General features: G+C 50.1%; 1 protein-coding gene across 1 annotated transcript in view; it reads right to left on the bottom strand.

The window, feature by feature from the left end:
- The window catches only part of LOC120065938 (unconventional myosin-Va-like), a 71,069-nt gene that overhangs the window by 49,000 nt on the left and 4,490 nt on the right, over nt 1-17,579 (bottom strand). The window contains exons 2-11 of the mRNA XM_039016980.1: nt 8,127-8,298; nt 6,261-6,405; nt 5,912-6,068; nt 5,485-5,628; nt 5,064-5,145; nt 2,692-2,799; nt 2,257-2,363; nt 1,454-1,719; nt 1,159-1,240; nt 4-88 (exon numbers count right to left, since the gene is read on the bottom strand). Coding sequence (XP_038872908.1) covers nt 4-88; nt 1,159-1,240; nt 1,454-1,719; nt 2,257-2,363; nt 2,692-2,799; nt 5,064-5,145; nt 5,485-5,628; nt 5,912-6,068; nt 6,261-6,405; nt 8,127-8,298 — 1,348 coding nt within the window. The remainder of the gene's footprint in view (nt 1-3; nt 89-1,158; nt 1,241-1,453; nt 1,720-2,256; nt 2,364-2,691; nt 2,800-5,063; nt 5,146-5,484; nt 5,629-5,911; nt 6,069-6,260; nt 6,406-8,126; nt 8,299-17,579) is intronic.

Genomic DNA, 17,579 nt, shown 5'->3' on the forward strand with positions numbered 1-17,579 from the left:
TGCTACAGGGATGGTTATCATAGAAGTCTATCAGAGTCCAGGGAATCTCCTCCTTCATGTACTCCTCCTGCTCCAGCTTGAACACATGCTGCAGTGAGAGAACACAAGCTGACCTCTGACCTAACGGTTCAAACAGACAAGAATGACAAAGGCAGAGAAACAGCTGACATGTAAAAGCCTAAATCCCAAATCAAGCCCTAGCCCCTATACCCTAGGTACTTGAGGAGATTTGAGAGGTTTATGCAATATGGCAACCTGGTATAACACAGGGCAAGATGAAGCTTTCACCATATTGCTTAAACCTATCCAATCCTCTCAGATCTAGGAGTTTGATTTTGGATTGATGGTGGCCTCTCATAAAGATAATCTGAACAAGCTTGTTCAATCAAAGAGAGAGAGAGAGAGAGAGAGAGAGACAGGTAGAGAGAGAGAGAGAGAGACAGGTAGAGAGAGAGAGACAGGTAGAGAGAGAGAGAGGTAGAGAGAGAGGAGAGAGAGAGAGAGAGAGAGAGAGAGAGAGACAGGTAGAGAGAGAGAGGGAGAAGAGAGAGAGAGAGAGTAGAGAGGAGAGAGAGGTAGGAGAGAGAGAGAGAGTAGAGAGAGAGAGAGAGAGAGAGAGAGAGAGAGAGAGGTAGAGAGAGAAAGAGACAGGGAGACAGGTAGACAGATAGACAGGTAGAGAGAGAGAGATAGAGAGAGAGAGACAGGTAGACAGGAAGAGAGAGAGAGGTAGACAGGAAGAGAGAGAGAGGTAGAGAGAGAGAGAGAGAGAGAGAGGTAGAGAGAGAGAGAGAGGAGAGAGGTAGAGAGAGGTAGAGAGAGGTAGAGAGAGGTAGAGAGAGGTAGAGAGAGAGAGAGAGAGGGGGAGAGAGAGAGAGAGAGAGAGAGAGAGAGAGAGAGGTAGAGAGAGAGAGACAGGGAGAGAGAGAGAGAGAGAGACAGGTAGAGAGAGAGACAGGTAGAGAGAGAGGTAGAGAGAGAGAGAGAGAGAGAGAGAGAGCGAGAGAGCGACAGGTAGAGAGAGAGAGAGAGAGACAGGTAGAGAGAGAGAGAGAAAGAGACAGGGAGACAGGTAGACAGATAGACAGGTAGAGAGAGAGAGAGATAGAGAGAGAGAGACAGGTAGACAGATAGACAGGTAGAGAGAGAGACACCTACCATGTTAAACTGCTGTTGAAGCTTCTCGTTGGCATAGTTGATACAGAACTGCTCAAAGCTGTTGATGTGAAACGTTTCAAACCTGGGGGGGAAGACAGGAAATGAAACATGACTAAGGTCAAGAGACCATTTATACACTGAGCGGACAAAAACATTAAGAACACCTGCTCTTTCCATGACAGAATTGAGGCTATTATATTAGGAAGGTGTCCTTAATGTTTTGTACACTCAGTGTATATTCACAATGTAAACACCAGAACACATCACTGACCCCCACCACCACACACCCACCCACCCATAGATGTCGAGAACCCCAATGAAGGAGTGCTGTTTGACAGCAGAGCGCAGAGTCTCATTGATGTGGTCTACGATCCAGCTGAAGAGTTTAGCGTAGATGTGTTTGGCCAGCGCGTCCCGTGCGTTGACCGCATGCACTTTGGAGAGGGGCTTAACGTAGGTCTCCGTGGCAGTCTTCAATTTCCTGTGGCACAGCCAATGAGACATGTCCTGGTAGGCCACGCCCATCAGCTCACAGAACACCGTCAGGTGACTATTGTCAGGCTGCAAGGACACAACAACATATAATAACATAAATGATAATATAATACCACAAACATAACACGAACATCAGTTTAGGACAAAGGGCTGGTTTACTGGACACAGATTAAGCTTAGTCCTGGACTAAGTACCACTTTCAATGGAGATTCAGTGGACCCCAAAAAAAATTAATACGATTTTCCATTGAGTGTGTTTTTTTTAGTTCAGGACTAGGCTTTAAAAAAAATCTGTGTCCGGGAAACCATCCCTAACATAAAAGGGCCAGCATTCCATGCAAAACCAACATAGAATTGGCAGCATTGTTGTACTTTCAACAGCCCCTTAGGCTACACTCTGTGATGCCTTGTACGGCATAGCTCTACGCTGACAAGAGAAATGTGCAGGACAGTCCTGTGAGAATAGAAACGTGTTAATAATAGCTTCTTAAAGAGCTCCCTATTTCAATGCCTATACAGGACCCATAGGGCTAGATTAATGTAATGCTTTATATAGGGGAAAAGGGGTGCCATTTTTGGGACATATAGTCTGTTTTGAACTCACCAGGATGGTACTGCTGTCTGCCGATCTCTCTTCCACCTCCACGTTGCCAAGGTGAAGCAGAGCGGCCAGGATTTGGAAAAGTTCCATCTGGTACGTTTCATTGATTCCTGAAAAAAAAAAAAAGAGAGAGAGAGAGAAGCTTTTAGTGGCGTCTCTAGTGACGACAAACGGGTTTAGTGTGGCCCTCCACCAGGCTCAACCCTGCTTGGCCGTCTTCAGATGCAGACCAGTAGTTACTGCTGGCAAACAAACATTTACAGGTCAACGTGTGCCGAATTAGACTTGAATATAGAGTAATACATAGCGAGACAAATGGAATTGCTGCATAAACTACAGTGAACAATTAAGATTCATGATCATTTTATTTCTGTACAACCACAGTTGCTGGTACAATGCTTTGCTTGGGGGTATAATTTCGCTATTATACTAACTCACCTAACAGTGAGAAAGCCTTCCGGGTGCTGCACATCTCTTTGGCATCGTCTACTCCCTCTATGACAGGGCTACCTCCCTGGTTGGTACAGTGGAAATCATCAGCGTTACCTGCAGACAGGAAACCATACACAACAAACAACGGCCTCATGTCAATCTACCTGCCATAGCTTTCCTATGAATCAAATCATTCAGACATGTTTATGGAGCCTGCAATGAGTTAGCATGATAGTCTGATCTGGGATCAGGTTTTTGCCTTGTTTTGGATGCATTTCATTATGGATATTCCATCGAACCACTCTGTGTGGAAACATGTTCCTTTCATACATAAGGGAATAGCTGCACACAATGGTTTGATGTTCTGTTGCCGTGACAGCAGCATTCCACGCTCTGGATGGAAGCATGACTTTCTGTTGCCGTGACAGCAGCATTCCACGCTCTGGATGGAAGCATGACTTTCTGTTGCCTGACAGCAGCATTCCACGCTCTGGATGGAAGCATGACTTTTGTTGCCGTGACAGCAGCATTCCACGCTCTGGATGGAAGCATGACTTTTGTTGCCGTGACAGCAGCATTCCACGCTCTGGATGGAAGCATGACTTTCTGTTGCCGTGACAGCAGCATTCCACGCTCTGGATGGAAGCATGACTTTCTGTTGCCGTGACAGCAGCATTCCACGCTCTGGATGGAAGCATGACTTTCTGTTGCCGTGACAGCAGCATTCCACGCTCTGGATGGAAGCATGACTTTCTGTTGCCGTGACAGCGGCATTCCACGCTCTGGATGGAAGCATGACTTTCTGTTGCCGTGACAGCAGCATTCCACGCTCTGGATGGAAGCATGAGTGGTAAGATTATAGAGAACAAAAAAACAACTTTTGTTTACTCAGAGGAATACTCTTCTATATTCATGTATATCTTGACTGCCCAACCCTGTTCCTGGAGAGATACCCTCCTGTAGGTTTTAACTCCAACCCTGTTCCTAGAGAGATTCCCTCCTGTAGGTTTTAACTCCAACCCTGTTCCTAGAGAGATTCCCTCCTGTAGGTTTTAACTCCAACCCTGTTCCTGGAGAGAAACCCTCCTGTAGGTTTTAACTCCAACCCTGTTCCTGGAGAGAGACCCTCCTGTAGGTTTTAACTCCAACCCTGTTCCTGGGGAGATACCCTCCTGTAGGTTTTAACTCCAACCCTGTTCCTGGAGAGATTCCCTCCTGTAGGTTTTAACTCCAACCCTGTTCCTGGAGAGAGACCCTCCTGTAGGTTTTAACTCCAACCCTGTTCCTGGGGAGAGATTCCCTCCTGTAGGTTTTAACTCCAACCCTGTTCCTAGAGAGATTCCCTCCTGTAGGTTTTAACTCCAACCCTGTTCCTGGAGAGCTACCCTCCAGTCAGTATCTTGTGTGACCACCATTTGCCTCATGCAGCGCAACACATCTCCTTCTCATAGAGTTGATCAGGCTGTTGATTGTGGCCTGTGGAATGTTGTCCCACTCCTCTTCAATGGCTGTGCGAAGTTGCTGGATATTGGCGGGAACTGGAACACGCTGTCGTACAAAACATGCTCAATGGGTGACGTGTCTGGTGAGTATGCAGGCCATGGAAGAACTGGGACATTTTCAGCTTCCAGGAATTGTGTCCAGATCCTGGCGACATGGGGCCGTGCATTATCATGCTGAAACATGAGGTGATGGAGGAGGATGAATGGCATAACAACGGGCCTCAGGATCTCGTCACGGTATCTCTGTGCATTCACATTGCCATCGATAAAATGCAATTGTGTTCATTGTCCGTAGTTTATGCCTGCCCCATACCATAACCCCACCACCACCATGGGGCACTCTGTTCACAACGTTGACATCAGCAAACCACTCGCCCACATGACTCCATACACGTAGTCTGTGGTTGGGAGGCCAGTGGGACGTACAGCCAAATTCTCTAAAACAACGTTGGAGGCGGCTTATGGTAGAGAAATTAACATGAAATTCTCTGGCAACAGCTCTGGTGGACATTCCTGTAGTCAGCATGCCTATTGCACGCTCCCTCAAAACATGAGACATCTGTGGCATTGTGTTGTGTGACAAAACTGCACATTTTAGAGTGGCCTTAGATTTGTCCCCAGCACAAGGTGCACCTGTGTAATGATCATGCTGTTTAATCAGCTTCTTGATATGTCACACCTGTCAGGTGGATGGATTATTTTAGCAAAGGAGAAATGCTCACTAACAAGGATGTAAACAAATTTGTGGATAAAATTGGAGAGAAATAAGATTTTTTGTGCGTATGGATCATTTCTGGGATCTTTTTATTTCCGCCCGTGAAACATGGGACCAACACGCGTGCTGCGTTATATTTTTGTTTAGTGACAGAATCATACCTAACTGGAGAGTTTTGAACTCAGGAAGGTGTGAGGAGGCACACAGTTGGTAGAAGATATGGTAGTTCCTCTCCTCGGTAGCCTGCAAAGACAACAAAGTGTATAATCAAATCAAATCGAGTTTTAAAAATAAGACACGACTGGCAGTGGCACACGGCCTCTTTCTCTTCAGGAATGTGTTTGTTAGAAAATCCTAAAGCCCCATAATTCATTAGGAAGAAGAGGAACGAGGATATCTCAGCTGTAGCAAAAACCCCAGACTCCCCAGTCAACATACAGCGAAGAATTCCTTTTACAGATGACAAACTTACAAAACGAGGTCATGTTGAGTAGGTATGAAACAGTTTGCTACGGTTTGCCCTAAAGAACACACCCTGAACTCAAGCCACAACCAAATACAGTCCACCTACTTGGACCTCACCTGAAAGACCACTCTAGATTTCTCCAGCAAGTACGTTCTCATGTTGGCTCCGACGATGTGATAGTTTTTGTCGAATCCAATCTCGATGTACTTCCCAAAGCGACTGCTGTTGTCGTTTCTAGTCGTCTTTGCATTCCCGATGGCCTAGAGGGGGGGGGGGGGGGGGGAAACAGAATGAATGAGCTCCGGGTATCATTTGGGTAGTTGGCTACAGACAAGTAGATCTGGGCCATGTTCAGCAGGTCGAAACGTTGTGGAACTTCCCGATAGATATACTGTATATCCTGTAGAAACAAACATGCCATTGACGTGTAGTCAGCTCGATCTGAAAACTCCACAACATTTTGCCTTTAACTTACAACAATGATTTCCCCTTCTAGGATCAATAAAGTTTACTGAATTGAAAGAAGACCTGTGGTCTCTTTACCTCCATGATGGGGCTAGAGGCCAGTACTCTCTCCTCCACATTAGCCTCGCTGGAGGACCCGCTGACTGTAGCGAAGTATCTCATGGCATACTTAGCAGAGACTGTTTTACCAGCCCCAGACTCCCCACTCACTATGATGGACTGGTTCCTCTGATCTCTAGAAGAAGAAGAACAAGTTATTTTGAAAAAGTGCATCCTTTCCCCCCCCCAGCCTTCCTTGAAGTAACCACTGATGTGGCATGATTGGACAGCTGAAAGCCATGTGGTGGAGGCCTTAACGTCACCTGTCCAATCATGTCAAGAGAGGAAGGAAGCACGGCCAAGACATTCAGCTGAGTGATTGACAGACCTGGCCATCTGTTTGTAAGCCTCCTCTGCCACAGCGAAGATGTGAGGGTCCATATCTCCCATGTTCTGTCCACTGTAGGCGTTGATGATGTCATGGTCATAGATGGGAATACTCTCATAGGGGTTGATAGCAACCAACACGATGCCTGAATGAATTCACATCAACGAATCAGTGACATGATAAATGAAAGCACACACACACACACACACACACACACACACACACACACACACAAGAATTTCAAACATTTCAAATAGCCAAGGTCAGATAGCAGTTAACAAATGTTTTTCCAGATACAGAAATAAATTCAGAACAATATGACAACAATGATCTAATTTCCACATGAAATTTCCCGATAAACTCTGCAGCTCCACCACAAGTGCAATTTACAGCAGTTAGAACAAGCATGTTTACAGCAGTTAAAACATGTATATTTAAGGTAGAACATTCTGAATGGTAGGTCAGAATGTCAGGACACAGACTTCTGAATATATGATCGACACTATCTATATTACCTCGAACGGAACTGGCAGTCCTGTGAACGGGACTCCAAAGTCTACAGTGAGTCACCAGAACAGAGTTAAAGCCTTTAGTTTTTACCCGCAAACACGTGTAGATGGACTTGGGAGTGTGAGTGTCTCTTTACAGGCAAACACGTGTAGATGGACAAGGGAGTGTGAGTGTCTCTTTACCACAGTACGTGTAGATGGACATGGGAGTGTGAGTGTCTCTTTACCACAGTACGTGTAGATGGACATGGGAGTGTGAGTTCTCTTTTACCACAGTACGTGTAGATAGACATGGGAGTGGAGGTCTTCTTTACCACAGTACGTGTAGATAGACATGGGAGTGTGAGTGTCTCTTTACCACAGTACGTGTAGATGACATGGGAGTGTGAGTGTTCTTTACCACAGTACGTGTAGATGGACATGGGAGGTGGAGTGTCTCTTACACAGTACGTGTAGATGGACATGGGAGTGTGAGTGTCTCTTTACCACAGTACGTGTAGATGGACATGGGAGTGTGAGTGTCTCTTTACCACAGTACGTGTAGATGGACATGGGAGTGTGAGTGTCTCTTTACCACAGTACGGTAGATGGACATGGGAGGTGAGTGTCTCTTTACCCGCAAACACGTGTAGATGGACATGGGAGTGTGAGTGTCTCTTTACCACAGTACGTGTAGATGGACATGGGAGTGTGAGTGTCTCTTTACCACAGTACGTGTAGATGGACATGGGAGTGTGAGTGTCTCTTTACCGCAAACACGTGTAGATGGACATGGGAGTGTGAGTGTCTCTTTACCACAGTACGTGTAGATGGACATGGGAGTGTGAGTGTCTCTTTACCACAGTACGTGTAGATGGACATGGGAGTGTGAGTGTCTCTTTACCACAGTACGTGTAGATGGACATGGAGTGTGAGTGTCTCTTTACCACAGTAGTGTAGATGGACATGGGAGTGTGAGTGTCTCTTTACCACAGTACGTGTAGATGGACAAGGGAGTGTGAGTGTCTCTTTACCACAGTACGTAGATGGACATGGGAGTGTGAGTGTCTCTTTACCACAGTACGTGGAGATGGACATGGGAGTGTGAGTGTCTCTTTACCCAGTACGTGTAGATGGACATGGAGTGTGTGTCTCTTTACCACAGTACGTTAGAGGAAATGGGAGTGTGAGTGTCTCTTTACCCGCAAACCCGTGTAGATGGACATGGGAGTGGAGTGTCTCTTTACCACAGTACGTGTAGATGGACATGGGAGTGTGAGTGTCTCTTACCACAGTACGTGTAGATGGACATGGGAGTGTGAGTGTCTCTTTACCACAGTACGTGTAGATGGACATGGGAGTGTGAGTGTCTCTTTACCACAGTACGTGTAGATCATCTTGGACTCCACGAAGCGCACTTTCAGATTGTGTAGAACTGCTGGTTCGTGGAGGTAGCTGAGAGCTGTCAGGTCATTCTCCCCCACCAGGATATCAGGGTTCCTTAGCGGGGGTAAACTGTTGGTCTGGGGGTCGATCTTGTGTTCCACATTCTGGAAGAAAACACAGCAGCCAGATGAACAAAACACCTCAAAAAATAACAATAACGTCTCTATATATATATATATATTATATTATATTATATATTATATAAAATAACAATAACGAATATATATATATATATAAATAACAATACGAATATATATATATATATATATATATAAATAAAAATAACGTATATATACACGCTCAAAAAAAATAAAAGGGAACACTAAAATAACACATCCTACAATCAGTGTTGCTTCCTAAGTGGACAGTTTGATTTCACAGAAGTGTGATTGACTTGGAGTTACATTGTGTTGTTTAAGTGTTCCCTTTATTTTTTTGAGCAGTGTGTATATATATATATATATATATATATATATATATATATTCACTGGACAAGCACTGGAAATTAGTGCAAGCTTATGTCGGATGGTGCAATGTATCTAACATGGGTTGTTTATTCAACGTTGGAATTGTATACAGTATGCCTTCTAATTAATTAAAGATTCACTATGCCCAAAAAAAAGTGACATATTGTAGCATTAAATACTGAACTCCTTTATAGTGTAATTAGTGTGTCCTTCATGCGTCCATTTCAATAGAGTGTTAAAATGGTGGTTCTCTTCTGCCCTCTTCTTCCACTATTTCAAAAAGGGTGCTTTTACTCCCAAGAGTTTTGCTGTTGCACAGCAGCTGACGGTTCAAGTTGAGGCATGTGATCCATGTACTTCAGGTATGGAAATAAGCCTAAGATGTTATCTGAGTGGTTGGGCAGAAGAGAACCACCATTTTAACACTCTATTGAAATGGACGCATGAAGGACACACTAATTACACTATAAAGGAGCTCAGTATTTAATGCTGCAATATGTCACTTTTTTTGGGGGGGGGGGGGGCGACCTGATGAAATTCACATAGAAATGTGGATTATAGATCTGTCATTCCCATTGAAAGCAAGTCTAAGAAGGTAGATCTGGTCTATGTGCGTTATTTGTATGTTTCTAGTTAAGTTTTTTTTTTTTTTTTGGCGTCTTTTACGTTCGGTTTTATACACCAGCTTCAAACAGCTGAAAATACAATATTTTTGGTGATGGAAAATATATTTCACAGCGGTTTAGATGGTACAATGATTCTGTACACTATACTTGCTCGTTTTGTTACATAAACTGAAATTAGGCAAACTATTAGAATTTTAGCAACCAGGAAATGGCAGAGTGATTTCTGCATAGTGAATCTTTAATTAATTAGAAGGCATACTGTATACAATTCCAACGTTGAATAAACAACCCATATTAGATAGATTGCACCATCCGACAAGCACCGTAGGTGTTGTGACCTCTTACGTTTCAGTCCCTGTATCTAGCTTGATCTAAACATCTACTGTTTAGGCTACTTATGAACATGTGTGTCCAACACAGTAGCTGTAATGTGAAGTCTTCACTTACTCAAGCCAAGGTGGTAGCTAACTTTAGCAACATCTTTTTTAGGCTGAAGTAAATGTATCAACTAGGTACATGAATAAAACAGGATAACAGTTATTTACAATATGGATGATACTGTGGTGGGCAAGTCCTCAGAATGTAACAGCCATAGTCAAAACCCTGCCCCCGTCTTTATCCAAATGTTACTTCTTTCTATTCCAACGAGACCCATCTCTCCACCCCTCCAGACCCATCTCTCCACCCCTCCAGACCCATCTCTCTACCCCTCCAGACCCAGAGACCCATCTCTCCACCCCTCCAGACCCATCTCTCTACCCCTCCAGACCCATCTCTCCACCCCTCCAGACCCATCTCTCCACCCCTCCAGACCCATCTCTCCACCCCTCCAGACCCATCTCTCCACCCCTCCAGACCCATCTCTCTACACCTCCAGACCCAGAGACCCATCTCTCCACCCCTCCAGACCCACTCTCCACCCCTCCAGACCCATCTCTCCACCCCTCCAGACCCATCTCTCCACCCCTCCAGACCCATCTCTCCACCCCTCCAGCACTCCACCTCTACCTCCACCCCTCCACGCAACCATCTCTCCCACCCCTCCTAGACCCACTCTCCACCCCTCCAGGACCCATATCTCACCCCTCCAGACACTCATCTCTCCACCCCTCCAGACCCAGAGACTCATCTCTCCACCCCTCCAGTGATAGGTGGTGGTGGTGCTGGGCCACTTTTGGTTACCTCTAGACTGGTACAGCTGGCAGTAGGCTGTGGTGGTGGTGGGCCACCTTCTTGTTACCTCTAGACTGGTACAGCTGGCAGTAGGTTGTGGTGGTGCTGGGCCACCTCCTTGTTACCTCTAGACTGGTACAGCTGGCAGTAGGTTGTGGTGGTGCTGGGCCACCTCCTTGTTACCTCTAGACTGGTACAGCTGGCAGTAGGCTGTGGTGGTGGTGGGCCACCTCCTTGTTACCTCTAGACTGGTACAGCTGGCAGTAGGCTGTGGTGGTGGTGGGCCACCTCCTTGTTACCTCTAGACTGGTACAGCTGGCAGTAGGCTGTGGTGGTGCTGGGCCACCTTCTTGTTACCTCTAGACTGGTACAGCTGGCAGTAGGCTGTGGTGGTGGGCCACCTTCTTGTTACCTCTAGACTGGTACAGCTGGCAGTAGGTTGTGGTGGTGGTGGGCCACCTCCTTGTTACCTCTAGACTGGTACAGCTGGCAGTAGGCTGTGGTGGTGGTGGGCCACCTCCTTGTTACCTCTAGACTGGTACAGCTGGCAGTAGGTTGTGGTGGTGGGCCACCTTCTTGTTACCTCTAGACTGGTACAGCTGGCAGTAGGTTGTGGTGGTGGTGGGCCACCTCCTTGTTACCTCTAGACTGGTACAGCTGGCAGTAGGCTGTGGTGGTGGTGGGCCACCTCCTTGTTACCTCTAGACTGGTACAGCTGGCAGTAGGCTGTGGTGGTGCTGGGCCACCTCTTGTTACCTCTAGACTGGTACAGCTGGCAGTAGGTTGTGGTGGTGCTGGGCCACCTCCTTGTTACCTCTAGACTGGTACAGCTGGCAGTAGGCTGTGGTGGTGCTGGGCCACCTTCTTGTTACCTCTAGACTGGTACAGCTGGCAGTAGGCTGTGGTGGTGGGCCACCTTCTTGTTACCTCTAGACTGGTACAGCTGGCAGTAGGCTGTGGTGGTGGTGGGCCACCTCCTTGGTACCTCTAGACTGGTACAGCTGGCAGTAGGCTGTGGTGGTGTGGCCACCTCCTTGTTACCTCTAGACTGGTACAGCTGGCAGTAGGCTGTGGTGGTGCTGGGCCACCTTCTTGTTACCTCTAGACTGGTACAGCTGGCAGTAGGCTGTGGTGGTGCTGGGCCACCTCCTTGTTACCTCTAGACTGGTACAGCTGGCAGTAGGCTGTGGTGGTGCTGGGCCACCTCCTTGTTACCTCTAGACTGGTACAGCTGGCAGTAGGCTGTGGTGGTGCGTGGCCACCTCCTTGTTACCTCTAGACTGGTACAGCTGGCAGTAGGCTGTGGTGGTGGTGGGCCACCTCCTTGTTACCTCTAGACTGGTACAGCTGGCAGTAGGCTGTGGTGGTGCTGGGCCACCTTCTTGTTACCTCTAGACTGGTACAGCTGGCAGTAGGCTGTGGTGGTGGTGGGCCACCTCCTTGTTACCTCTAGACTGGTACAGCTGGCAGTAGGCTGTGGTGGTGCTGGGCCACCTCCTTGTTACCTCTAGACTGGTACAGCTGGCAGTAGGTTGTGGTGGTGGTGGGCCACCTCCTTGTTACCTCTAGACTGGTACAGCTGGCAGTAGGTTGTGGTGGTGGGCCACCTCCTTGTTACCTCTAGACTGGTACAGCTGGCAGTAGGTTGTGGTGGTGGTGGGCCACCTCCTTGTTACCTCTAGACTGGTACAGCTGGCAGTAGGCTGTGGTGGTGGGGGCCACCTCCTTGTTACCTCTAGACTGGTACAGCTGGCAGTAGGCTGTGGTGGTGGTGGGCCACCTCCTTGTTACCTCTAGACTGGTACAGCTGGCAGTAGGCTGTGGTGGTGGTGGGCCACCTCCTTGTTACCTCTAGACTGGTACAGCTGGCAGTAGGTGTGGTGGTGGTGGGCCACCTCCTTGTTACCTCTAGACTGGTACAGCTGGCAGTAGGTTGTGGTGGTGCTGGGCCACCTCCTTGTTACCTCTAGACTGGTACAGCTGGCAGTAGGCTGTGGTGGTGGTGGGCCACCTCCTTGTTACCTCTAGACTGGTACAGCTGGCAGTAGGCTTGTGGTGGTGCTGGGCCACCTCCTTGTTACCTCTAGACTGGTACAGCTGGCAGTAGGCTGTGGTGGTGCTGGGCCACCTCCTTGTTACCTCTAGACTGGTACAGCTGGCAGTAGGTTGTGGTGGTGCTGGGCCACCTCCTTGTTACCTCTAGACTGGTACAGCTGGCAGTAGGTTGTGGTGGTGGTGGGCCACCTCCTTGTTACCTCTAGACTGGTACAGCTGGCAGTAGGTTGTGGTGGTGGTGGGCCACCTTCTTGTTACCTCTAGACTGGTACAGCTGGCAGTAGGCTGTGGTGGTGGGCCACCTTCTTGTTACCTCTAGACTGGTACATCTGGCAGTAGGCTGTGGTGGTGTGGGCCACCTCCTTGTTACCTCTAGACTGGTACAGCTGGCAGTAGGCTGTGGTGGTGCTGGGCCACCTCCTTGTTACCTCTAGACTGGTACAGCTGGCAGTAGGTTGTGGTGGTGCTGGGCCACCTCCTTGTTACCTCTAGACTGGTACAGCTGGCAGTAGGTGTGGTGGTGCTGGGCCACCTCCTTGTTACCTCTAGACTGGTACAGCTGGCAGTAGGTTGTGGTGGTGGGCCACCTTCTTGTTACCTCTAGACTGGTACAGCTGGCAGTAGGCTTGTGGTGGTGGGCCTCCTTCTTGTTACCTCTAGACTGGTACAGCTGGCAGTAGGTGGTGGTGGTGGGCCTCCTCTTGTTACCTCTAGACTGGTACAGCTGGCAGTAGGCTGTGGTGGTGGTGGGCCTCCTCCTTGTTACCTCTAGACTGGTACAGCTGGCAGTAGGCTGTGGTGGTGCTGGGCCACCTTCTTGTTACCTCTAGACTGGTACAGCTGGCAGTAGGCTGTGGTGCTGGGCCACCTTCTTGTTACCTCTAGACTGGTACAGCTGGCAGTAGGCTGTGGTGGTGCTGGGCCACCTCCTTGTTACCTCTAGACTGGTACAGCTGGCAGTAGGCTGTGGTGGTGGTGGGCCACCTCCTTGTTACCTCTAGACTGGTACAGCTGGCAGTAGGCTGTGGTGGTGCTGGGCCACCTCCTTGTTACCTCTAGACTGGTACAGCTGGCAGTAGGTTGTGGTGGTGGTGGGCCACCTCCTTGTTACCTCTAGACTGGTACAGCTGGCAGTAGGCTGTGGTGGTGGTGGGCCACCTCCTTGTTACCTCTAGACTGGTACAGCTGGCAGTAGGTTGTGGTGGTGGTGGGCCACCTCCTTGTTACCTCTAGACTGGTACAGCTGGCAGTAGGTTGTGGTGGTGGCTGGGCCACCTCCTTGTTACCTCTAGACTGGTACAGCTGGCAGTAGGCTGTGGTGGTGGTGGGCCACCTCCTTGTTACCTCTAGACTGGTACAGCTGGCAGTAGGTTGTGGTGGTGCTGGGCCACCTCCTTGTTACCTCTAGACTGGTACAGCTGGCAGTAGGTTGTGGTGGTGTGGGCCACCTCCTTGTTACCTCTAGACTGGTACAGCTGGCAGTAGGCTGTGGTGGTGTGGGCCACCTCCTTGTTACCTCTAGACTGGTACAGCTGGCAGTAGGTTGTGGTGGTGGTGGGCCACCTTCTTGTTACCTCTAGACTGGTACAGCTGGCAGTAGGCTGTGGTGGTGGGCCACCTTCTTGTTACCTCTAGACTGGTACAACTGGCAGTAGGCTGTGGTGGTGGGCCACCTCCTTGTTACCTCTAGACTGGTACAGCTGGCAGTAGGCTGTGGTGGTGGTGGGCCACCTCCTTGTTACCTCTAGACTGGTACAGCTGGCAGTAGGTTGTGGTGGTGCTGGGCCACCTCCTTGTTACCTCTAGACTGGTACAGCTGGCAGTAGGTTGTGGTGGTGCTGGGCCACCTCCTTGTTACCTCTAGACTGGTACAGCTGGCAGTAGGTTGTGGTGGTGCTGGGCCACCTCCTTGTTACCTCTAGACTGGTACAGCTGGCAGTAGGCTGTGGTGGTGGTGGGCCACCTCCTTGTTACCTCTAGACTGGTACAGCTGGCAGTAGGCTGTGGTGGTGGTGGGCCACCTCCTTGTTACCTCTAGACTGGTACAGCTGGCAGTAGGTTGTGATGGTGCTGGGCCACCTCCTTGTTACCTCTAGACTGGTACAGCTGGCAGTAGGCTGTGGTGGTGCTGGGCCACCTCCTTGTTACCTCTAGACTGGTACAGCTGGCAGTAGGTTGTGGTGGTGCTGGGCCACCTCCTTGTTACCTCTAGACTGGTACAGCTGGCAGTAGGTTGTGGTGGTGGGGCCACCTCCTTGTTACCTCTAGACTGGTACAGCTGGCAGTAGGTTGTGGTGGTGGTGGGCCACCTTCTTGTTACCTCTAGACTGGTACAGCTGGCAGTAGGCTGTGGTGGTGGGCCACCTTCTTGTTACCTCTAGACTGGTACAGCTGGCAGTAGGCTGTGGTGGTGGGCCACCTCCTTGTTACCTCTAGACTGGTACAGCTGGCAGTAGGCTGTGGTGGTGGTGGGCCACCTCCTTGTTACCTCTAGACTGGTACAGCTGGCAGTAGGCTGTGGTGGTGGTGGGCCACCTCCTTGTTACCTCTAGACTGGTACAGCTGGCAGTAGGTTGTGGTGGTGCTGGGCCACCTCCTTGTTACCTCTAGACTGGTACAGCTGGCAGTAGGTTGTGGTGGTGCTGGGCCACCTCCTTGTTACCTCTAGACTGGTACAGCTGGCAGTAGGTTGTGGTGGTGCTGGGCCACCTCCTTGTTACCTCTAGACTGGTACAGCTGGCAGTAGGTTGTGGTGGTGGTGGGCCACCTCCTTGTTACCTCTAGACTGGTACAGCTGGCAGTAGGCTGTGGTGGTGGTGGGCCACCTCCTTGTTACCTCTAGACTGGTACAGCTGGCAGTAGGCTGTGGTGGTGGTGGGCCACCTCCTTGTTACCTCTAGACTGGTACAGCTGGCAGTAGGTTGTGGTGGTGCTGGGCCACCTTCTTGTTACCTCTAGACTGGTACAGCTGGCAGTAGGCTGTGGTGGTGGTGGGCCACCTCCTTGTTACCTCTAGACTGGTACAGCTGGCAGTAGGCTGTGGTGGTGCTGGGCCACCTCCTTGTTACCTCTAGACTGGTACAGCTGGCAGTAGGTTGTGGTGGTGGTGGGCCACCTCCTTGTTACCTCTAGACTGGTACAGCTGGCAGTAGGTTGTGGTGGTGGTGGGCCACCTCCTTGTTACCTCTAGACTGGTACAGCTGGCAGTAGGTTGTGGTGGTGGTGGGCCACCTTCTTGTTACCTCTAGACTGGTACAGCTGGCAGTAGGCTGTGGTGGTGGGCCACCTTCTTGTTACCTCTAGACTGGTACAGCTGGCAGTAGGCTGTGGTGGTGGGCCACCTCCTTGTTACCTCTAGACTGGTACAGCTGGCAGTAGGCTGTGGTGGTGGTGGGCCACCTCCTTGTTACCTCTAGACTGGTACAGCTGGCAGTAGGTTGTGGTGGTGCTGGGCCACCTCCTTGTTACCTCTAGACTGGTACAGCTGGCAGTAGGTTGTGGTGGTGGTGGGCCACCTCCTTGTTACCTCTAGACTGGTACAGCTGGCAGTAGGTTGTGGTGGTGCTGGGCCACCTCCTTGTTACCTCTAGACTGGTACAGCTGGCAGTAGGCTGTGGTGGTGGGCCACCTTCTTGTTACCTCTAGACTGGTACAGCTGGCAGTAGGTTGTGGTGGTGGTGGGCCACCTCCTTGTTACCTCTAGACTGGTACAGCTGGCAGTAGGCTGTGGTGGTGGTGGGCCACCTCCTTGTTACCTCTAGACTGGTACAGCTGGCAGTAGGCTGTGGTGGTGGTGGGCCACCTTCTTGTTACCTCTAGACTGGTACAGCTGGCAGTAGGCTGTGGTGGTGCTGGGCCACCTCCTTGTTACCTCTAGACTGGTACAGCTGGCAGTAGGCTGTGGTGGTGCTGGGCCACCTCCTTGTTACCTCTAGACTGGTACAGCTGGCAGTAGGTTGTGGTGGTGGTGGGCCACCTCCTTGTTACCTCTAGACTGGTACAGCTGGCAGTAGGTTGTGGTGGTGGTGGGCCACCTCCTTGTTACCTCTAGACTGGTACAGCTGGCAGTAGGTTGTGGTGGTGGTGGGCCACCTTCTTGTTACCTCTAGACTGGTACAGCTGGCAGTAGGCTGTGGTGGTGGGCCACCTTCTTGTTACCTCTAGACTGGTACAGCTGGCAGTAGGCTGTGGTGGTGGGCCACCTCCTTGTTACCTCTAGACTGGTACAGCTGGCAGTAGGCTGTGGTGGTGGTGGGCCACCTCCTTGTTACCTCTAGACTGGTACAGCTGGCAGTAGGTTGTGGTGGTGCTGGGCCACCTCCTTGTTACCTCTAGACTGGTACAGCTGGCAGTAGGTTGTGGTGGTGCTGGGCCACCTCCTTGTTACCTCTAGACTGGTACAGCTGGCAGTAGGCTGTGGTGGTGGTGGGCCACCTCCTTGTTACCTCTAGACTGGTACAGCTGGCAGTAGGCTGTGGTGGTGGGCCACCTTCTTGTTACCTCTAGACTGGTACAGCTGGCAGTAGGTTGTGGTGGTGGTGGGCCACCTCCTTGTTACCTCTAGACTGGTACAGCTGGCAGTAGGCTGTGGTGGTGGTGGGCCACCTCCTTGTTACCTCTAGACTGGTACAGCTGGCAGTAGGCTGTGGTGGTGGTGGGCCACCTTCTTGTTACCTCTAGACTGGTACAGCTGGCAGTAGGCTGTGGTGGTGCTGGGCCACCTCCTTGTTACCTCTAGACTGGTACAGCTGGCAGTAGGCTGTGGTGGTGGTGGGCCACCTCCTTGTTACCTCTAGACTGGTACAGCTGGCAGTAGGTTGTGGTGGTGCTGGGCCACCTCCTTGTTACCTCTAGACTGGTACAGCTGGCAGTAGGTTGTGGTGGTGGTGGGCCACCTCCTTGTTACCTCTAGACTGGTACAGCTGGCAGTAGGCTGTGGTGGTGCTGGGCCACCTCCTTGTTACCTCTAGACTGGTACAGCTGGCAGTAGGCTGTGGTGGTGCTGGGCCACCTCCTTGTTACCTCTAGACTGGTACAGCTGGCAGTAGGCTGTGGTGGTGGTGG

This window comes from Salvelinus namaycush, chromosome 21, assembly GCF_016432855.1.
Source record: "Salvelinus namaycush isolate Seneca chromosome 21, SaNama_1.0, whole genome shotgun sequence".
NCBI lineage: Eukaryota > Metazoa > Chordata > Actinopteri > Salmoniformes > Salmonidae > Salvelinus > Salvelinus namaycush.